The sequence below is a fragment of the Cydia strobilella genome, chromosome 19 (assembly GCF_947568885.1).
Source record: "Cydia strobilella chromosome 19, ilCydStro3.1, whole genome shotgun sequence".
Classification (NCBI taxonomy): domain Eukaryota; kingdom Metazoa; phylum Arthropoda; class Insecta; order Lepidoptera; family Tortricidae; genus Cydia; species Cydia strobilella.
The window spans coordinates 6,167,630-6,191,760 of record NC_086059.1 but is presented as its reverse complement, the minus strand read 5'-3'; the positions used below and the strand labels follow the sequence as shown (position 1 = coordinate 6,191,760).

The 24,131-nt window shown below is 37.8% G+C and overlaps 1 protein-coding gene across 2 annotated transcripts; it reads right to left on the bottom strand.

Moving 5' to 3' along the window:
* Positions 1-292: 292 nt before the first annotated feature.
* Positions 293-22,402, bottom strand: LOC134750110 (glucose dehydrogenase [FAD, quinone]-like). 2 transcript variants are annotated; one of them, XM_063685206.1, is made up of 15 exons: positions 22,301-22,402; positions 16,604-16,637; positions 13,050-13,295; positions 9,547-9,718; positions 8,992-9,191; positions 8,611-8,735; positions 7,655-7,835; positions 6,968-7,228; positions 6,542-6,693; positions 6,286-6,451; positions 5,735-5,936; positions 5,600-5,644; positions 4,786-4,954; positions 3,647-3,751; positions 293-525 (listed from the first exon to the last, which is right to left on the bottom strand). In XM_063685206.1, the coding sequence occupies exons 2-15, from the start codon at positions 16,619-16,621 to the stop codon at positions 309-311; spliced, it is 2,259 nt and encodes a 752-aa protein (XP_063541276.1). In that variant the 5' UTR covers positions 16,622-16,637; positions 22,301-22,402; the 3' UTR covers positions 293-308. The 2 variants fall into 2 exon arrangements, with proteins under 2 accessions (XP_063541276.1, XP_063541277.1); XM_063685207.1 differs by lacking the exon at positions 3,647-3,751 and having other exon boundaries at positions 294-525.
* Positions 22,403-24,131: the final 1,729 nt, after the last annotated feature.

Sequence of the window (24,131 nt, the reverse complement as noted above, 5' to 3'; positions counted from 1 at the left end):
TATACACACATACTATACTGTGTAAACCACTGATCGCATTTTTAGAAACTAAATTAATCTTGAATTTTATTACTATTCTGTAGTTTGGCCAATTTTATGTAATAAGAACTCTAAATAAATAGAAATGGAAAAAGTTAAAACTACCTTACGTGTTCATTGGTCATTTAAAATCATTAACAAAAGTGTCTTATCATAAAAATTAAAAGAGGAAGAGGAAGTCTTGGCTACCCCTTATTATAACATTAGAGATAGGAAGGTAGAGGACCTTCCTATCTCTAGTTAGGTGTTACAAAATAAACATTATTTTTTTAATGGCCGTGCGTGTAATCGTTTGGATATCCAACCGTGGTCCAATCAAGACTCGGTCCCGTGTACTTGTCTGGGTAGTGATCCTCGTACTTGTCTCTGTAGCTGCCGTCCACGAATTTCTCCTTGTATTTCTGCTCGTCGTGGTATCCGTGGTAGCCTTGCTTCCAGTCGGCGTCTTGCCAGGAGGGTATCTTCCAGTCTTTGTGACCGTACCATCTGGGAATAGAAGATTCTAATTAGGACCTATTAATGGTTGTTAGATACGGCTAAAGGCGTGATTTTTAAGATTATTTATGCATAAATTAATACAAGACCATCCATAGTGCTATAGATTCTATCAATAGTTTTTATCGATAACGATCAACGATCGTGTGGGATCCAAGGTGAACCTTGCCTACTTAAAACCAAAGCACAGTACAAGAGGTGTAAAATCTAATCAAAGCAAATCAAACCGAATCTAAGCAAAGCTTGTAATATGGATACTAGGCGACGATATACATACTTACATAATTTACATATATACATAAATACATAGTTATCCTACATAGAAAACACCCATGACTCAGGGACAAAGATCTGTGATCATCACACAAATAAATACCCTTACCGGGATTCGAACTCAGGACCATCATGAATCTTTGATTGAAAGTGTGAAGGTAACTAACAGTTCAGACACTTCTAGCATATCTTGCCATAAGTTGCGGGACTTCTTACACCGAGCGCCAATTAACATATGAAAGCGGGGCCGCGGCAATTGACGCGCCAGTCGCGGCAATACGTGCTGGCACTGTGGGCTCGACTAGTCACGCCAACTTAAGGTGTTGTTTTTCATAATATATGTTTACTGACACTATATTTAGTTAAAAAATAACGATATCTGATTGTCAGTAACCTCTCCAAGCATTTTACGCAGCCTTGAGCGCTAGCGACTGCCTTAACTCATACGAAGTGCATCTCGCTTGCACCAATGTCAGTACGAGGGTGCACTGTGAGTTTAATCAGTCGCTAGCGAATATGTCAGTGTCAAACTCATGGCAAGGATCAGAGGCGTATTTACATATTTGGCGCCCCGGGCCATTGGGCCTCTGCCGCCCCCCAATGCCCCACGAAATAAACACAAAAGCATATTTTTTTTCTCAGTGCCTTTCTGCAGAGCTTGGAATCAAACCTATAGCCATTTGTGAGCGATGCCGACGGCCGAGCTCTGCATAAGGCCGGAGACCCGGAGCGTCCGATAGCGGTGTACTGCCCTGTGTGGCCGAACTGCAGAAGAACAGAGCTTAAAGCACTGCTAAGGGAGCCTGAAAGGCTACGAATATGATAAAAGTTTTCTGCGGACCCAAGAGACTTAAAGGGCGAGCTTCAGTGGAGCTGAGCTGGGACAAAAACCTATGGCCAAGACGAGCTCTGCATAGTGCTAAAGTCCCGGATCGTCCAATTTCGGCGCTCTTCCGCGCAAAGCCAAAGGTCGAGGTGGGAAAAATCTGTGTTTGGGATTGGAACAATGACCACGTTAAAGTGACACTAAAGGCCGAGCTCCGCATAAAGAGCGTCCATGCAAGGTCGAAGACCGAGCTGGAGGAGAGGAGAGCTATTGGAATTGGCTTGGAACTTAGAACCAATGTGATCTCGGCTCTCCTGCTACTCGACCTTTGGCGTTCGCTCAAATTAAAACGAAGGCGCGACTTGCTGGAAATTCAGGAATACTTCGGGTCTTCTGGAAAGCGCGACTTTTAAGCTTTTCAGGGCTCGCAATCTGACCTTTTAGTCCGCCATAATTTTTATGAAGGTCTTCGTTTTAAGGCCAGGTCGCAATTCTTAACAGATTCTCGTGAAATTTTGTGACGAGATTCTATGATTAAATTTTTTTTTGTCGATCCAGTTTTAGGAAATTTTTCAAAATGCGGAATTTGGCATAAAGGACTTAAATCGCCTATCTATATGGCGCTTAAGGCCATTGTGGGTTCACTCTGATAACGACTCAACGAACTAAGTATTTTTCACTTTTACATTTTCTAAGCTTAACGCGAAGTCTACAGCTAACAGAGCCACTAGTAATAACAATGTAAATTGGGTCGTACTCGTACCTATAATAGCGGCTCTGCAGCATCTCGGAATTACGTGGTGCGCTCCCTTTGGCATCCTAGGGTCTTTAGCTCAATACCCTGCTTGCGGTCCGTCTGTTTGTTTTTTTAACTATACACCTTATGTTTCCCTTCGGGCTCTGCTGTCCAGTATCTCGGTCTCCTTGCCTTGCTGTTCACCTTTGAAACAACTAACCATGTCGTGTCGTGTCCGAACTCTAATTTTATTCAATAACACTAGGTATTATAAGTTCTATCTTTCAATATGATTTTTGCGTATATTGATCAGTGTTTTGCTGAGAAATTAACCACTAAATGAATGATGCGAAATTTAGAACCTACTAAAAAAACGCGCTTAGTTTTTTGTGCTAGGCTCCGACTGACCCGTTTGCCAACTCCCTGGTCTCTCCTCTGAATTCTATACTTAATAGTTATAGTGTTAATAGTGTATGGTTTTCGGTTGACGTCGGCGTCAGCATCTAGACGTCGTGCGCCACAGAGGTACGGACATCGTACAAAAACGCGCCTCGCGCGCTCGATGCCTTTATTTACCGTAGGAAGTATAGCGACTGCTGACGCAATGGCCGGCGTCTAGACGTCGTTCACGGCGTTAATGCCGACGTCAAGTTAGGCCCTGATCTGCAACAAACGCCGTAGGTCGCCAGACGCCGTCGTGCGCCGCGTTTGGCGTGTGAGAGAGACCACTATAGTGCATTTCCATAGTAAGCATTCGTACGTCGCGTACAGCGTCACGCCGGACGCGACCTACGGCGTTTGTTGTAGACCAGGGCCAAAAAGCATTAACGGGAGCCCGCGGCCTTAGGGCGATGTGAAAAGCGACGTCACAGGGCGACATCATGAGAACTCGTCGACAATCAGACGTGGGTAAAGAATTAAGGTAGAAGGCAAAGGGGCGCAAACGCGCTGTAAAAATTTTGATGTGACTACTGGCAATAGACAACGAATAGTTACTTACTTTTAATTAAATTATGTCTAGTACCAGTAACACCACAAAAAAAAATTTTGGGGCGCCACTGAGGCACTCGAAACTGAAAGCCAGCGGCGGCCTGCGCCGCCCCCCCAAGCCTGCCGCCCCGGGCCATGGCCCCCTTGGCCCTAGGGTAAATACGCCCCTGGCAAGGATACGGGTGAAGATGAATAGAGGTGACTGTCAGGGTGTGCGAAGCAATAGTGCAAAGACTACGCTACCTATACAATTCAGTGCTTCCACCTACACTATAATAAGACCTTACCTGTCCGGATTATAGTGAGTAACGTAATCGTATTTCTCATTGGGATTGTACTTCCATTTGGGTTGGAAATAAATCGACTGCGCCGTTTTGGACGGCTCTCCAAAACTGAAATACACAGGCCAATTTCAACTAGAAGCCAATAGGGGTCGATGCGGGCTGACCTACACCGCTAATTTTGAATTAACAGATTTAACTAAAGCTGAAGGCATCCTGAATTACAAATCAAATTTCATTATAATTGCAAATATTTGGAACGAAAACAATGTTTATACGGCTATAGTCGTCGAAGTCGAATAACAAATAATTGATTCGAATGGTATATTCAAATTCTGCAACTATTAGTAGTTTGACTAGTGCACAAGGCACCTAGCGACAATAGCTAAATGGATACACGACTAATAGTCGATTATAAAATTTGGTTCAGAAAACAGGACTGAATAGTGTTTTGGAGCATTCCATAAAAACGGTAAGTTTTACATCTAGTTTTTTTTAACAAGATTCTTTATACGTACACTACCGCTCAAATTACTACTACAATTGTATGGAAAAAATTACGAGTGCCTAAATAGTTATGAGCGGTAGTGTACTTATAGGACTAGGACAAAGTATTGGCGTATTTTGCATGCGAATCGCTTACGAAATATTTGCTTTAATTCCGAATCGTATTATAGTAAAAGTAAATTAAACTGTTTATTAAGAAAACAAGCAGCTTTAAGATGATACCAATATTACGCTATAAAAAGGCAAGCGAAAAAAGATCCAGGCTCGGAAAGTCAACAAAATGGGTTCGAATGTCCCTTACGTAATGATGGAATGCTTCTTTGATTATCTTGCCCTATTTACTTTAATTTAATTTGCCTATAAAGATCTTTAGCTCCACGACGCTGCAAGGAAAACAATTCAAAATGTAGTACTGCGTAGTTACCTTATCGTTCATCTTTTACTTAAACATCACCAAATAATAAACCTAGACTAGGACCAAACTAATTCTGCATGGCATTTGCAAACAAAGTGTGGCAACGTTATTAGTTGTCAAATTTCTATGAAAATATTTCGTTTATAAGTATTAATAACGCCACCTCCTCACTATGTTATATTTAAGTCGGTGCAAAGTTATCTTAGACGGACTTTAGCCTTACCTTTTATCGGTACTCGCGCTATCGGTAGAACTAAAATCGCTGCCGAACCGGTTCTTGATGCCATCAGTGGTGGCAGCATTGCCGAATTTGTTCTTGAGACGGGAGTATCGCGACATGATGAACTGTGCCGCTCGCTCGGCTATCATGATGGTTGGGGCTGCAGTGTTACCTAAAATTGGGTGTGATGATATTTGCTTGCCTTGTAACGACATACAGTTAGAGTGAACGCATAGCAATCACAAGTCAAATCTTATTCAACTAATTAAATAGGAATGTCATTATATATTTTCGCTTCTAACTCCTGTGTTTGTACACATACTCTACTTACAGAAGGTCGGTAAAGCAGAAGAGGCGAAGCTTCCTTTTTGGCGGTGTCTGAGCGAAAGACGTACTTACACAAATACGACAGTTCTTGCCCTATGACGGTCTTCCCAACCAAACATTTTATATGCCCATATTGCATTTAAGTTTTTATACTATACTATCTGTTGCCCGCGACTTCATACGCGTGGATTAACCCTTTTAGGGGAAGAATATTTAAAAACGCTGAAATCACTTTACTTGTATTTTAATAATATGCCTTTATCCGAAGTTTCAAGTCCCGCACTCAAAAAAAATTATGATCTCCATACAAACTTTCAACCCCTTTTTCACCACCTTAGGGGATAAATTTTGGAAAACCCCTTCTTAGATTTGATACTGTCTTCGGTTACCGAAGTCGTGTCGTCCGGTTCTGTCCGGTTTAATATTTCAATTTAGATATGAGATACACGACCAAAACCTTTTTTATTATCATATCCTTGAAGTCACTTACCCGATGGCACAACAGGCATTACAGACGCGTCAGCAACGCGTAGACCTGAAAAATTAATGTAATGTAATCTAGCAATTGATTTAATCCTAGCATGTACTTTCTCGCACATAAATTCATATGATTCGGAATGAATACCTTGAATTCCATACACCTTGAGCTCCGGATCCACGACGGCCATCAGGTCAGTCTTGGCTCCGATCTTGCATGTGCCTACTTGGTGGTTTTCGGGCGCCGTGTAGTGCCTGGCCAGGCACCTGAAGTACTCGTCAGAAGGTACCTCGAAGTCCTGGCAGTCTTCGCGTTCTGAAGGCTCCATGCCGTATTTTTCTCGCATTATCTAAGAAAAGGTATTGTTAATTATTGTTTCGGTTCATATCATGTCCTAAACATATAATACATAGGGTGGGCGTGTAGCGATACCGATAAATAATACACAGTATAAAATACCACCAGTCTTTTACCTTCAAATGGTGCTTTCCGAGACCGAATGCAAAAATCATGAGTATAGTATCTGAAGATTTATCTAGGATGTTATCAGATCCTAACCAGATGACAATCAACTGTGAATCCCTCTCAAACAAAAAAGGATTTCTAAAATCGGTCTTACTGACTTCAAGACATTTTTATTTAGACAAAAAATAGCTACTACTGAATCGAAAAGCAACAAACTTTTAAAGGAAACTCACGGTAGTATTGGCCAACCTATGAGCGATCCAAGCAGCGTCAACCAAGACATCCAGCTCATGTTCATCGAAGAAATAGTTGGGCTGCATCAGCGGTGGCTGGAGCGGGTCTGCCGACCCCACGGCGAGATAACCTCGGCTGCGTGGCTGCAAGGCTATGGCCGATATGCTGGAAATAAAAGAAGTTGTGTTTATTTTTAAGATCTTTTGGAAGTGTCTGTTAACTTAATTACCTACACTTGGATCTTTGGAAACTCACGACACACTTCTCCTCTCTCGGATATCCTTTACTTTCTCGGGATCGGTCGCAACACCATCACTACAGGAGGCGTAGTACCCGCCGAAGAAGAACTGGATGTCGGGGTGGCGGCCGCCTCTTGCCGCGTACTTGGAGTTCACTATGCCTGTTAGCTACACAAAATAAATAATAATAATAAAAATTCATAACCAAACCTAGCTAAGACCTTCCGAAACCATCCCGCAAAAAAATGTTTTTAATAAAAAAACCGCACTAAAATTCGTTCATCCGTTTGGAATTACGATTAAGCATTTAACACCATTTTTGATTCGAAAAGAAAATTAATATTTTTGAAAGGTTTAAATTCGATATTCGCTAACGTTATCGCTGGCATCTTACAATTGTTTTGGATTAAATTAGTTGAGCCTAAACTAATAATGTATTTACCTGAGACAAACCCGTAGAAGACAAAGGCCCATCTCTATTCAACAGATACTGAGTTGCGCTGGCCCAGTCCAAGTCGGCGATCTGAGGCTCCTTCGTCAGGGTGAACTCAAGACCCACGCCGACGTGGTTGTGCAGGTTCTGGCCTACGCCAGGCAGGTCCTTGACCACGGGGATGTTGACTTTCTGGAGCATCTCCTTGGGACCCACGCCGGATAGCATGAGGATTTGGGGGGAGTTCAGAGTGCCGGCTGATAGGACCACCTAAAACAAGGACGGTATTTTTATTCGAATACTAGGTTAGGGCAATATGGTACCCGATTGCGATCTTGGTCCTGTCATAATATTTTTGAGATATATATATTTTCCTTATCCATATTAATAATCTCAATCATTGGTAACGTATATGTGTATACATCGAAAGCATAAGTGGTGAATCACTCGAAATATTTCCGATTTTCTAAAAGTTAAGTAGGATGTGTTGTTCCGGTCGAGTAATGATCCTCAAAGCAGATAAACAAAGGTTCATTCCAAGGATGCTGCTTGACTACAAATGGTCACAGCTGATTTTTATTCACTATTGAGGAATCACTAATTATGTTTGATAGATCATAAATAATTCAACATGAACGTTCCTTAACCACTAGCGGATCTCGCTCTCGTAATACTAAACTTTACTATTATTATTACCTCCTTGCTGGCTTTCACAAAGTTCGTTTGCTTGTCTTTGATGTACTCGACTCCGATGACCTTCTTCGTGTTGGGGTCTATGCGTACTTTGGCAACGTGGGCGTTGAGCAGGACATGAAGGTTCTCGCGTTTGGACGCGGGTCTGAGGTAGGCACGGGCTGTGCTGAACCGGGAGCCGTTGCTGTAATAAAGCGTTGATGTCATCGACTACCTATATAATGTGATGGACCGGTTGATAATGTTGGGTAAATTAGGTAAATTATACCATACATAAGGTCCAGATGCGGAAGTGGCATTGGATTGGGCATATCTTTAGGAAACCTGACATCCAATCTATCCAAAGTGGCCCTGACCTGGAAGATGCCTGGCAAACGGAAACATGGTCGCCCTAAATTTACTTGACGCCGTTTCGTGGAGCAAGAGTTGGGTGTATTGGGGATGGGTGGAAGGAGGCAATTTGAAGTATAGTCCTACAAGAAATTGTAGAATAGAAGAAATCAATCAATCTTTAAATTGTAGACAATTATTGAGGGCGCCACTTCCTATGTAACTGTCACATTTTTGACGTAAAATGCTTAAAACATGGCAACAATTTAGTATGGATTTTTTTAGTTCCATTTTATTTAATTTCTACCATTTTATGTCGCACTATACAATGACTAGTGAGGTGTTTTGCCCATTCCGCATAAAATTTGACACTTCTATTTTTTTCCGTATTCTTGCTCGGTCATCGGTCATAGTCGGTGTAGAGTTAGTTTGGACGGGTTCTAACCGCCTTAACCTCTTGTCTGTGTATAATAAGGAGCCTGACAGAATTTTTAGACATCTTCTTGCATTTTTATCGAGAACGATTTGTTCTGCCATCCGCACAACCGAGGTTCGAACCTACGATTTTTGACCACCACACACAAGTACAATAATTGTAAAAAAAATAACTTGTATGTAGGTTTACTAACTCATTGAGGGTTTGTGCGATAGTGAAGCCCGTGATTGTCTCCCCATTGAGGTCGCTGGTGGGTGGGTAGCCCAGCTCGATCGCCGCGGACACCACGTCGTGCGCGAACTGTGGTGCGTGTCGGAACTGTTAACAAATACAAAGTACAAAGGATATTTAATAATTTAAGTTATGGCTCTTTGTGTAGCAGGCAACAAAATACTGACCTGAATTTTTTTTCGTTACGTTATGAATATCAAGTAAATTCTTAGCACATCTTAGCTCTTACATGATAGCTGGAATTGCTAATTGGCACTTGATTTGGACATCGAATCGCACGCGAGCCACAATTTTCTGATTACAATTGCTAAATTTACGACTTGACACAGTCAAGTATCATTACCTTCTGGACCGGCAACGGTCCACCAGTATTATGATACTGGTTGGACACTCCGTCTCCGATCTCCCTATTGTCTTCGCTCTTCAAGAAGAAAGGTAACACGTCGTACCAGGACCAGCCGGTGGCGCCCTCTATTGCCCACCCGTCATAGTCTGCCGCATGCCCTCGCATGTACATCATGCCGTTGATTGTTGAACATCCGCCTGGAATTAAGGAATAAATATAGTAATAGCCTACAGGAAAATATACCAGATCCAGACTAGCGTGGGCTGATAGCCCGAAATCCTCTTTGTCGACGTGGGCATCCCTACTAGCTTCATATGATGACCATGATAATAATGAATTGATAAGTAATGTAGTCATTGAGGTGGGCAATTACCCCTGTCTCGGCTAGAATGTTGTAAACTAATGCGGGCTAAAAGGTATCTAGGGCAGTTGAATAGCACGACAGACGTCAACGTCCAGGTACATTAACATACTTATTCGTTAATTTTTCTTTCTGCGGAACAAACTCCGTCTTGAGATTTAAGAACTAAAGGAACACTAATCCAGACTTACCCAACATCTTTCCCCTGGGCCAACTGCAATACGAGCCTTCAGAAAGGCAAGCTTTCTCTTGAGCTTCCGTCTTATACAGCCAATCCGTGTCCGGTCGACCCCAGTAAGCAGTCACCCATGCTGGCACTGAAGATTGTGTCGGTTCGTCCCCACCCGCCTCTATTAAAAGTACCTGAAGAAAAATATTGGTTTAAAAATAGGAACTAAGAAAGGTACTTGAAATAAACACACAATTAACCAGATTATTAAAATTAACCACAACATTTTCGCACGAATTCACGTGCCATGATATGCAATAGAAAAACCGCGACCCACATGGAGTCGAGTATCGAAAGGAGTTTTTACCTATGTGTATATTTTGTATTACCTATTTATGTGTTGGCAAGGATTCGTTAACAAAATTAGTAGGGATCCTTTTTAGACATATTCGGTATCGTGTTCTGATTAGGAAAAAGTAGAAAAAATTTTTTGCGCTTTGTTGGCAGACTTGACGACGACCCATAGAAAAAATATATTTTTTTCGCGTTATACAGGATGGTCCAAACCACAACGTCCGAAAATTTGTTTTGATTCCTTCAGTCGTGGGCAAAGATAGATATAACTCCGTCCGTAGATACATCCTAAGGAAAAAACGTGCCTCGAAAATCACGAAAATTTGATTCTCGATCAGATGGCGCCACTAACTTTGGCCTACTCTCGTATAGAGGGCGTTAACGGTTTCGTTTATAAATCTTCATTTTTAGTTTTAAAGTGTGTCGACTGTCGATAGAATTTACTGTAGTTATAAATTTACTATGACAGTACCGCTCTATCCTATTATATCCTCTTTGGTCGTGGGCTATCAGAATATACCCCATGTATGTTAGCCGATTTTTCGTTAATTAAAAAAAACTATTGCACTTATTTGATTGTTTCTTTTGGAACATAATCCTTTACAAACGGCGCAGTTGCTAAAAAAAATCAGCATCCTCACTTGGCTACGAATTGAAAAAAAAAATTGGTTCACCCCGGAATTTCTTAACAAAAGTTAAAAGTACCTACTACGAAAAATCGGCTAACATGGAGTATATTCTGATAGCCCACAACGCAAGGAATATAAAAAAAAAATTTGGACGTCGAGGTTTGGACCATCCTGTATTTAATTATGTGTTAATGCCATTTTCGTATTTTACACACTAAATAGCAGCTTATATCAAAATATTTAGGTAGGTATTCAATTTCTTACACTAATAAAATCAAGTAATTATAGAGCGAATGTTTTGCACGTTACTTACGATGCCCTAAAATAATGATTATAGTCGTTCACGCAACTTTTTGCTTTTAACAGTCAAACATCGTGATTGCGGTTTTCATATAAAAAAATATAAAAAGGCTAAACGATTAACTTCATTAAAAAACTAGTTTCGTACCTACTTAACTAATTATCTTGATGTACGATGATGTCATTAGAGTGGAGGTATTGTCTATCTTCACGTGTTTACATAGATTGGGAAAATATTTTTTGTCAGAATTTAAACTGTACATAATTAATGAGTAGGTACAACTACTTGACTGTGTATTAAAATATACCTGTTTTATAAACAAAAGCATAATATATTAGCAGGCTATATTGATTATTGAGAGCCTCTAATACAAGTGTTATTTTTTGATACGTGTAAAAATGAAAAGACATTTATGTAACAGTCAAAGTAATTTCTAAAACATTATACAGATGAGCTCTTGCAAGACAAATTAATAAAAAAATATTCCTTTTATAGTACAATTTTTACATGATTGCGTCTTTGTTTACAATATTTCTATGTATATTTCTCTATTTAACCCTAAATGTGTAATAAGTAGGTATTAAAGTAAAGGTAGGTAACCCTATTGTTCTATTAATTGACATTCCAATTGCTTTAGAATGTCGTTATTAGGTAACTGTTTATTTGTCTTAGTCAAAATGATAATTAAAAAGTATACCTAATTTTTATAATTTGTCATGTTGCATCTATTTATAACTAGATTAGAAATCGAACTAGCGAGCTAAGCGAAGCGATAAGTGACAAATATCACGCGTTATATTTGGTTCAACATTTTGCATCAAACATGCATGAAGTGAGAGGGCGTAAGGTTTTTAAACCCGTTTGGCGGACCGTTAAATGTTTATTTATTTATTCTTAATTTATCCGAATCCGAAGGTTAAGAGAACCTTATTAAATGCAGAATCAGGTTATTTTAACCTGATATCAACAAAAATGATAATATGAATTTATATCATGTCTAAGTTAGTTGTTTATATCCTTGTACATGCCTTTAAGTTTTAATAAAAAAATAACACTATAGAAATAGTGTCGGACGATACGTAACAAAGAATCGTCACAACAAAATGTAGACACACGCGCATTGTGTTTACCCAACACCTTTTTATCGACAAAATGGCTCTACTAAACGAAATATTTAAACATTTCTTCTAAACAGATTTGTTGTTGAACACGTTTAAAATGTGTGTAACAACAAATCTTTGCTGCTGTATTTAGGTATTTACCCGTAGTGCATCAATTAACAAAACAACGTTGTATCTTGTATTCTGCGGGCATGGACAATGCACGGATTTTCACATTAATGAGACACGGATGGACAGACATTGTGAATGGGAGGCCGTAGAAGATGTACCTGCCTATACTGACTTAAGTGAATAAAGAACTTTAGCTGTGTCGCGACCGGACCAACAAGTGTGAATGCGACCGTTGGTAACGTTGAAAGTGAACGCAGCCGACGCGCAAGAATGAGGGTAAACAGAGCGCTGTCTACACAACTTTGACACCCACCCGCTATCTTCAGTCACCCGTGAACATGATGCATGTAACTGCGTCGAAATATCGGGAGCTCACAAATAATACAAAAGGTAATCACGGTCTATATCCCGGTCAATATAAGTCTAGTGAAACTAACCGTGAATCATTCAAAACTCTAACTTTAGCTGTGCTTCAAAGTTTCGATATTTAATGACATGATGTTTGTTGAATGCTTACAGTGAACAATCTGTAAGAAAATATAACTTCTACGTCATTGTATAATTGTGCGCTTGGAGGAGATGATGTTATGAGACGAATACAAGTAGAAAATGCACGGACGAATGTACCCATCAATGAAAATATGTCACTCTCTGTGTGATGTCCATACGCAATATACAGGTTGGCTAAAAATAAGTGCATTCCCTTTGCCAGGGAGGTTTTGGGATTATACTGAGCAACTTTTACTATGGGACCAACCACGAAATCGCGAAAAAAATGGACCAGCCAAAATGTATGAAACCACCAAAATTTTTTTCGTGATTTCGGGGTTGGTCCCATAGTAAAACTTGCTCAGTATATATATTCCCAAAACCTCCCTGGCAATGGGAATGCACTTATTTTTTATCCACCGTGTATAAGTAGGTCGAATCGCTCGATATAGACAAGTAATATTAATATGGTTCAGGCTCAGCGTTTTGCATAATCTAGTATCAGGAATTTAAGACATACCTTCCACTGTGGATTCTCCGACAACCTCGCAGCAACCACCGAGCCCCCAGTCCCACCACCCACGACTATAAAGTCGTAGCTGTCCAACAGACTGTCGGGGGTTTCACTGGTGACCCTGTTGCAGGGGTCCGCGAGGTCGCAGCGGCCGTTGATGAAGGCCTCTAAGACCGTCATGAAGAGCATCAACTGCCCCCCGCAGGAGTCTGCCATGGATGGCCCTACCTCCCGAATGGGGCAGGAGCATGGCTGAAAAATGCAAGAATAATAGGATATTAAGTAAAAAAAGTTATGATGCAATCACACAGGGTGCCTGGCAGCCTTATCTATTGAATTCGGCGACCGATATCCGTTGAACGACCCAGTGCAATTGCGCCGTTAATAATCTCTAGATAACAAGGTTAAGACAAAACAAGTCCTTCCTATAGTTCCTATACTCTCCTATATACATATAATTAAGGTTTATTTTCTACATCTACATATAGTAGCTAAAATGACCTAAGTAACCTAGTGTCTAATAAGTACCTACATCATTTTATTGGCAGTTTTTATGTTCATGCACGCACATCAATTTGTAATAACTTAACATAGGGTGAATTTGCCAAGTTTATTGGTTACTTTGATATTAAAGTGCGAAGCGGAAACTAAACAAAAACCATTTCAAGTAACACGAGCATGTTATTTTTTATAAATTCTTGTTTTTTTGTAGTCATTCTTTTTAAATGTTCTACGCAACACTGTCTTAGTTTTTTGCTGCCTCATCATGTCAACAAATCAATTCATTGTCATTGCTGAATCGGTTCCTCTAATCATCGGATAAAGACATAATTCAATAATGATTCCACGGTACCTACTCACGTTCTACAATTATATCTACGATTGTTATTATTTTTTCCTCCACGATTTCATCAATACAGTTCATCTAATTGTTATAACTACGAGATCATGTACCAATTCCAATGATTGAGGATACAAAGACTGTTTTTGTCGTGCGTTGGCAACTAGTCGTCATTCATGATCGTCATACAATGTTGTAGAGAATGACTTAAGTATACTTTAATTGTGGTATACGCACGTCCTTTTCAATTAGACATGTAATTAATCAATGCAAGATAAGGCTTCACATGATTATGTAAAGTAAATACTTGGATTTTCTATTGATTCTCGTATTACCTGATGTTGTAGATGCGGGATCGACGATTTCATGGTAACTATGGCGTATTCAGATTTTTTAAATATATACCTATTCCTGTCTGGTTGGGCATAACAGGCAAACGCACGCACACACACACACACACACACACACACACACACACACACACACACACACACACACACACACACACACACACACATCGACATTTAAAATGCACATTTCCCTTAAATCCCATAGTTAGTATTATATGAAATAAATGCATTTTTTTTATATATTTACTGTTACTTTGCCTTACACGCATAATTTCGATGCGTAAAAACACAAGACTGTACGTGATCATCAAAAGTTAGTCCACCTCAAATTAATAAGCCCATGATTATCATTAGATACGCGTTCATAATTAATTCGTTATAACGAAAATTTATTTATGTTACATATCGACTTAGATTAAAGAAGTCTGGTTAATTTGGCAATTAATTAATTACACGCTTTAAGCACCTTTTTTCAGTTTTTTACTAAAACAAACTATGTCTATACATGACTATTAAAAAAACTGCAAACTTATAAAAACTAACCATAATTAATCTCAATAGTCTGACCATGAGCTTGAATATCCGGTCGGTAACGGTTGCGTGGCAACAAACTTATGTTACATATAAATACTTGTATTTATAAATATTCAGCCTAAACTTACCACTGACTTCCAAATAATAGGGCGCTTATATTTGAAACAGCTATCAAATCGAAATTATTTAAACTTTCGCGGATGGCGCTCTAAAAATATTAATTTCGTGTTTTACGTGTTTGACTCAAATATTACATGTCTTACGATTACCCACTGATCTCTCATCAGCTCATCACAGTACCGTTAGCATGAAAAGTAACGGTTAAGGCTACTCGTCACAAGTATCTACCATTTTCTAATAGCTTAACAAAAAAAGATATGTCCCTGTATGTAGAATTGTAGAACAATTGTGGCTTTCCATAGAGAAGGGTCCTTATGCTTCATGTGCAATAAGGACCTCTGGAGTTGCAGGCGTACATAGGCTACGGAGACTGCTTAACATCAGGCGGGCAGTATGCTTGTTTGCCACCGTCGTAGTATAAAAAGAGGACCTTATTGTACTTGAAGCATAAGGACCTTTCTGCATGGAAAGCCACAATTAGACTGTGGCAGGCTGGCAGGTACTTTAAAACACGAACTGTACAGATATATCTCTAATTGGAAAATAATTCCAGGGTGGCAGATACTTTTGGCGCGTCGTTTCATCCGCTACATTGATAGTGACTAGTGACTGTATAGGTACTGTAGTTATTGAAACACCCCTAAATTACATAAAATCGTAACGTGGTCACGGTAAATGAGCAAGTATAAAACAATTAGTCACGGATACAGAAGTTAAAGCGAGTAATTATCGTTAGACCACAAAAACTAATTTAATAAAGCATTTAATGCGCCTCTAGGTAGAGATCTACTTTAAGGTTTGGGATTGAAGCTAGATATGCCGAGGGTGATTTATGCCAGTAGTGTTTTCAATTTAATTTACTGTTTGGCGACCTCGTGTAATCGTGTAACCAGAATGTCACTAGTCAAAAATAGTGAAAATTTAATCAAAAACACCATAAACTTATCTCCTTAATTAAGTCGGTTTTCTACGCTACCTACAGCACAATTTTGATGGAATCTCTTAGTAGGCCAAAATAATACTTCCGTCAATTTATTTCCTTTCATAAAATGTCACTGGAAGGCTAAATAACATGAGAACTGATGAAGTTTAGACAAAACACAAACTAAGCGTTTTCACATTGTCCGATCCGATATCGGATGTAAGATGAATTTGGAGAAAAACAGCTGCTAGAAAATTCCCTGATGATGCTCACCTGACTGATTTCGGCCACTGCGACTGTGTGCTCTGGAGTAGGCAATTTTTTTTTCTCTTTTTATTTTTGCATTGACGCTTCATCATGTAGCGTGCAATTATAAACTAAGTCTTAGAGTTTTAAATGATTCACGGTTAGTTTCGCTAGACTTATATTGACCGGGATATAGAACACAAAAGCAAAAAAAAAACAACAAACAAAAGGTAATCACGGTCTATATCCCGGTCAATATAAGTCTAGTGAAACTAAGTCTTAATAAAATATACACATATTAATTTTTACATGTGACTATTTGCTTCTGACTGTACATTCTGTGGCTTTCATAATGCTTAGTATCGTTAGTTAATCGTCTTCCTATAATATAATGCGCTTATGAAAACTTAATAGGCATGTTGTAACTGGATACAGATAATGTTAACACATATCGACGATCGGCAATAGAATATTAATGTATGCTATGCAACTAAAGCAAAATCTAATTAAATACTTTTGTAGTTGTAATAATTGATTAGGGACTTACCTCTGCCGATCGTATCATTTTCACTGATATTCAACTGAAACAAAACGAAATATTAGTTATTTAAAACAGATGTTTTAGTTTTACTTACCTTTGTATGTTTCGGGCGAACTATGCACTCGCGTTTTAGAAGGCAAACTTAAAAAAATAAAATGTTCAGTATATTATATACTGTTTTGTCATATTTCAAGTTTAGCTTGTGTTTATATGTATATTTAAAAACCCCGACTAAACAGGCAAGTTGAGTGGTTTTCGAGTGTAGGTATGTCTGTTCCTCTGGAACGCTCTGTATAAACTTAACGGATTTTGACATAATTTAATTTAGTCAGCCATGTGGCTCTTGATACATTTACTTAAATCGTCATTTATCACATGCCTGGTACCTAGTTGTATTGAAAATGAGAGATGTTACTTTCCTAGCTGCGACTACCTTAGTTATCCTCATTTCTAACTTTGTCCCTTTCGAATCTTCTTCTTTGTTTGCCATGCCCTAACGGACGTCGGCGACCACTTTTGCCATCTCTCTCCTGTTCTTAGCCCTTTCGAATAACTGGTTCAAAACTTGTTTTACTTTCGCTGAGTAAAATATACTAATTTTACAACATATCCAGATAAAATTAATTCATAAAATGTTTATAGTTCAAGCCATATAGATATAGATACCATAGCCATCATTCATTTAAATTTGATCAGATATTAATTTAAAAAAACTAACGTCTATAAAATAAAACTAAAAACGAATACTAAATAAAATTAAAATACGTCTATGAAATTTGGCGTTTTTGGGATGGTGCCGAGGATACTGGCAGCATTTTCCCACTGTATTGCGATGCTAAAATATGTTTTGCGAGAAAGCTGCCAGCTCTTCGGTCACCAGTGAAGTCGACCAGTCTTTTCGATAGCTCTTTAAAAAATTGTAGAGCATTAGGACACCACCGGCCAAGGGTTTCAACCCCAAATGGCATAAAAATGAGCTAGACAGCTTACTCGCACAATGTATTAGCATCGCAATACAGCGAGGAAATGCTGCCAGCATCCTCGGCACCATGCCAAAGGGGCCAAATTTCTTAGACGTATTTTAATTTTATTTAGTATTAGTTTTTAGTTTTCGTTTTATAGATGTTAGTTTCTTTTATATGTATCATATATATTGTAAATTATCTTGAAATAAAAATCTATTATAAAGTGTTTGAACTGATATGAATGATACTCTTTTTTTTTCTTAAATATTGGTGTCCTTACTTATTGAATAGTGAGAAAGTTCCCGAAATAAAGATGACATAAGAAAAATTCCCTTTCGAACCGATGAACTATCGTGAAAAAATTCACGATGCTATGTAGTGAACAAGCCCCTGTATAACCCATCGTTCGGAAGTTCGCGGCCACAACCATTACCTTCATAACAAGCTAAACAATCATCATAACAATCCAATCCAGTATTGTGCGTAAATTTCTAACCCAGACATTTGCATAAATGCAAATTTTATTGTAAAGCGCAGAAGCTGATGTGCTGTGTCGCTGGAAAGTAACGGAGTCACTTTATGTTACCGATTCACTTCGCATCGATTTACCGTTTCCGTAACGGTGGTTTTGTCCTGACCTATTATTACACGGTCTGCCAATGATGGTCTAAATATATATTTTTTTTGGGAAAAAAAAACCGAGAAAAAAGGGCCAAGCTAACCTATTTGACAACCGGTCTGACCTAGTGGGTAGTGACCCTGCGTGTGAAGCCGATGATCCTGGGTTCGAATCCCGGTAAGGGCATTTATTTGTGTAATGAACACAAATATTTGTTCCTGAGTCACGGGTGTTTTCTATACGATATAGGTCTGTCAGTTAGAACAAAAATTTGACAGTTCCGAACAACTAACAGGCCGATATCGTCCGGCGGACTGATAGTCAGTGGGCCTACATAGCAATGTTTGAGAAAACCCGATCCAGCAGTTTGAAGCGTATCAGTTTTTTTTTAAATGAAGTTTAGCACTTTTGCTGTTTGCTTTTGCAAAATGTTTTCTTTTTGGCATTATGCGTAGAGGGTTTTATTAAAAAATATATTTACTAGTTATATAAGTATTATTTTAGTAAAATGTGGATTCCGTAATTAGTTCTTATTTACGATCCTAAGCATAAGGTTGACAATTATCATAAGATCCGTCAATTATGTAGGTTTAGATAACATTCAATTGTATTCTACTTTGATGTCTTTGACTAAGTCACAGAATAAGTAATCATTCACATTGAGGAAATGTCGCGTTTGGTATGGTTTTTGTTAGACGATTTCAGGTATCCACGGGTTTAAAATTAGTTCTCAGTTACTTTAAGTACGTAAAAATTTAGTAAATGTAACGTTTTAAAGTTATAAAAAAAAGACATTTTAGATTAACTAACTGATGTTATTAATAAAACTAAAAGGTTATTATATCTAGGGCAAGGCGGAACTTATTCAACGTACGTACCTATTATCATTATTTTATTATTGTAAATTAAAATAGAACTGCCAGATTTCAACGAGATCTTATCGCAGCGTTGTATTCTGAAATTACATTAATACAATTTTAATCTAACTACAATACAACCTTATTCAGTAATTAACTTTTAACGATGTGTTTTTATTTTAATCTAACTACATTGCCGCTAACGATAACGCTTCGTCGTCATTATGGTTTCAACTTTGAATGCAACATTTGCAATCCTTGTGATATTTTTTCCTACAAATATAATGCTAAAAATTGTATATACAGATGTCAATCACAATGAGTGACATCTGTATATAAAATATATAGGTAATGCGGTACGTCCCACAATAAAAAAGGAAAAAAATATTAACATTTAAATATAATGCTGTTTATAAGCTCAATTGCTGCTGCTGTTACTAATTTGTTTTGTGTTGTGTTGCTAGTACTGTTTATAATGTTTATTATCAATATAATTATTTCAATAAACCGGAAAAATATTATATACAACCTTATGATGTACTTAAATTGATTTTCTGCATTGCATATATAATTCTGATTGGTTGGTGTATGTTAATATGTTTACTGGAACGTTATTGATTTTATGTACACGTGATAAAAAATATGCTTTGTAGCATTGGCAGCTAACTCATATTAATAATAATGTTTTATGTGATCCTGGAATACTCGTAGGTTTTAGTTGTACAAGTAGCAATGTTATTATTTACCTTACCTCTTATAATCTATTGAAGACAATAAAACTATAGGTTACCCTACTAGAGGAATATATTTATTAAACTGTTAGTATCTCTGATACTCGGCCACAGCAATTTAACATTATAATTTAACTCTTAGATATTCCTGTTGCAATAAAACTTTTCAATTATTTCGAAATGTATTGTGACTTGTGACAAATAAGGAAATGTCACTCAAATAATTATTAAAATTACAGTTGATGATTTTGATGAACTAGATCTGTCTGATCTGTTGCGCGCTCAAGGTTTTGATGTCCAATTTGTGATACAATATGGACTTACCATCCCTACTAACATTATAAATTCAAAGTACCTCTGTCCGTCTGTTACCTCTACCGATTTAACTGAAAATTGGTATGGAGATAGGTGGAGGGCCTATGCAACTAAAACTGCACGAGGCCATGCGCTTGGCGAGGAACAGAACCCTATGGAGGAACCTGGTCTTCAGCAGAAGGACATGATGTCACGATCCTCAGTATTGAGGGACCGACTGAAAAAGAAGAGAAGTTGGAGGGCCGAGGAAGGATATAGGATAGTTTTTATCCATCATCATCATCATTCGGCGCAGACGAAGTCGCAAGCTTCTAGAAGCTAGTACTTCATAATTCACAACTTCAGTGGTCAGTTAAGTAAATACAATTGAATGTGTTGTTGTTTTGAACAAAAAACTAAATATCTTTAGAAACCACCTACACGTAAAGTGGAGATGATTATTTTTACGCTTCAACCCCATCGTAGTTGGTGTCGTTAGATACGTCTTTTAAAAAGAATAGGTGTATTTTTTTTTTAAATATAAGTATTTTCAGAAATAATCAATCCATAGCTAAAATAAAGAAAAATCCCTCGAACAAAAATCTTTACTAAAATCTAGTACTTAAGTAAGACTTTCAATGAAAACCTCTTCAAATATGAACGGTTAAGCAGCTTTTGAGTTGTCGACTAGTACTAATAGTACAAAAAAGCTTTGCTTAGTTTTTTGGGCCCTGGGGCTAGGTCGATCTGTTGGTATAAGATTGTCCCCAAATATTTTATATATTAATTTAAAGAGCATCCTTCGTAATAAAAGGACCTACCCAATTGCTGCGAAGATACTTCCTTTTGCTTGTTACTTTTATAGTATCTACCAAAAGTCCCTTTTTAGATATGATTTTTGTTTTAAGCAGAAACCTCTGCAAACAGTACCACCAAAGCTTAGAAATAAATAAATAATAAATATAAATATTTGGGGACAATCTTAACAGATCGACCCAGCCCCAAACTATCGGCGTCATAGGCAGGGTCACTAGCTAGGCCAGACCGGTCGTCCAATTTTTTTCCACTTTTCATTTATTTCTAACCCTTTTAGGTATGCCTATATACTGACGTAGTGATAACCAAGGAACGCTACATTGAACATGGCCCGACATGCTATTTGGCCGGGTTTTTTAGGTTAAGATTTTACAGCATTGCTAAACAAATTATTATGGCCTTCTTTCTTTCTATTGTTAATGTTATTTATGCGATATACTTTTTTGAGGCGACTATTATTTTATAAATTGTATATACCTATCTACAGTATCTTACAGATGTCTATCACAAAATTGTGATCTACTCTGGCTAACGTGGGATTGCCGGTCCAACGTTCTTCCAATTATACCAGACTCCAGGGGACCGATTATTATTTTAGAAAATAAATTATCAGTAAGCATTTATTTTGTAAATCATTCGAGTATTACACTTAAATAATTCACATAAAAAAAATTGAACGCATTTAGTGTACACAACTACACACCAACTAAATATTTGCTTAAAAAAAGAAATAAGTTTAATGACAAGGTGACTACGGATTTTTTCGTATAGTCTTAGACATATTTCATTTTGAAATTTGTCTAAAAATATAGTCTAGGTATGTCGCCGCTCTAGTCAATTGACACCCTATTCGTCAAAATCGGCTCAGTAGCTTTGAAGCTAGATACCTAGAATCCTTTTTTTTATGATATAGGAGGCAAACGAGCTGACGGAACACCGAATGGTAAGCGATAACCGCCGCCCATGGACACCCGCAACACCAGAGGGGTTGTGAGTACGTTGCCGGCCTTTAAAATGGGAGTGCGCTCTTTAGTTCCTAGATACATATACTGCTGAAATTATAGCCCCTGTCGGCGCTAATTAAAATTATTTAAAATAAAACTTTTGTACCTACAGTGTAAAAATATGGGTGCACTCATCATACTCAAAAATATGTTCCATAGCTCTTATGTCAGCGAATTAAGAACTATGGGACATATTTTTGAGTAAGTTATATGCACCCATTATTTTACAACTGACTGTACATGAAAATATGCACAAAATTTATCACCACATTACTTTTCAAAGTACACAATTTATGAATATTTTATATTGCTCACATAAACATCTCACAATTTATTTTTACTTAAAAAAAGAATAAGAATATTAAACTCAGTGCCTACAATGTATCCTAATCATTTCCCACATGTATGAACATTTACCTGAATTTTCCTAAGCACGTGTACACTAGCACTAAAACAACACGACGGCCGGGCCAGAAGACGCGCCGTTGACAGGCGCGCACGCAGATGAGACTGATGTTATACAGATGAGCTCGGGTTTTCCCGACCTCGCGGCTTTTTGGAGTCGCCGATAACACATCAGGCTAGGTTCACAGGGCGTTAATTTTTCCCGTATACCGTATACGGGATTTTATCGAATACCGTAGTGACAGCAAAATTTGTATGGCAACGTTCAAAATCGTTCACACGGCGTCTGTGCGGGAAAGTTGCCATACAAATTTTGCTGTCACTACGGTATTTGATAAAATCCCGTATACGGTATACTGGAAAAATTAACGCCGTGTGACCCTAGTCTCAGTGGATGCACTTTGAATTTGCCATTTGAGCGACGCATTTAAAAAAAGCATGCGTTATCGGGGATTACAATTTGATGATCACTTAGTGACATTTTGTTAAGTGCTTTTTGTGTTTGAAAAAATAGAGATTATGTTCTGAGATCATTAAAATCACCTGTATATTCAGAATTTATTATCTCTATGTTATTTCCCAACAATGAACTACTGAAATACCCTAGTAAATTGCATGAAATACGTACGGGGGACATTTTTGATCCATTGTGCTTTATTCCATCGTTGATTTGATTGTGTGTATTTTTTGCGTAGGTTTAAGTCCTATTTTGTTTATCCAAAATAAACAAGATCCCAAAGTCACTTTTTTATATTAATAATTGCAGATTAGGTACGGTCTTGTCTTAAAAAATAAAAATATTGATACAGTCAAAGTCCCAAAACATGTATACACTACCTTAGTACATGTGCAATAAGGTCGTGTATACATATTTTTGGCACTTTGTCCGTATCGATATTTTTAGACGTGACTGTACCAAAAGAACAGTGTTGTGCACAATATAAAATAATATACAAATGACTCAATTAATACATATTCTTCTCGCCATCAGCATTTTCTATTAGTGTCACGCAGCTCGCAGTGTTGTGAAATTAAGTAAGAAAATCCTTCCCAGTACTTATCAACCCATCAACTTTAAAAAAATAACTAACTTTTTTTTTATATCACGGTCAAAATTAATTTGTACCTATCTGGTCACAAATGGTTATTGGCTATTTACTATTTTTATTACTTATTAAAATGCAGTTTAATTAATTTGTGACTAACAATCTCGTGACACTGAACTATAGTAAGTTTTTTCAAGTGGATATAATTAGAAAAATGGATCTTAATGATTTTACGCAGGCAAATACCTCATTGTTCCGACTGTACCTACCTACTCCAGCGCCCGTGATCACGATTAAACGGATTCCACCATTCAATGTCTAATCTACTCATTTGAGGAAGCTTAACTGTGGCGAATTTTGATCACGCTTGTCATATTTTACGTAATGGTTGGTTATGTTTGATCTTATTGTGACTGGTCGTATCCCTATAGCCTAGTATTAAGCTCATTTTTCACTACAAAAACATAGAAGATGGGAAAATATACCTTTGTAAAACTGAAATCCTCTTCAGTCGCATATTTCGTTCATAATTCCACTAAATATTCTGACAGATGAAACTTGAAGCACTTAATTCCATGCTTTACTATTTAACACTAGTGTTCTCGTTAAATTAACCCTTGTTTTTAACTTAGAAATAACCAAAATAAACTTAAAAAAAAAAGGTTCAATACAAAATTACGGAGACTGAAAGCTTGACAGGATGTCGAACTGACGTTTTGTTGCTCCTGGTACAATATGACATGCAATAGCGTTTTGGATACTACATTCTGATCGTAAAACTTACGTGTAAAAGATAG

Bases quoted from the DNA above. Each gene is read 5' to 3' on its own strand.
- LOC134750110 (XM_063685206.1), bottom strand. The intron at 6,452-6,541 runs GTGAGTTTCCAA...TTTTATTTCCAG, and splicing joins CGAGAGAGGAGAAGTGTGTC to CATATCGGCCATAGCCTTGC. The intron at 526-3,646 runs GTAAGGTCTTAT...TTCTATTCCCAG, and splicing joins ACTCACTATAATCCGGACAG to ATGGTACGGTCACAAAGACT.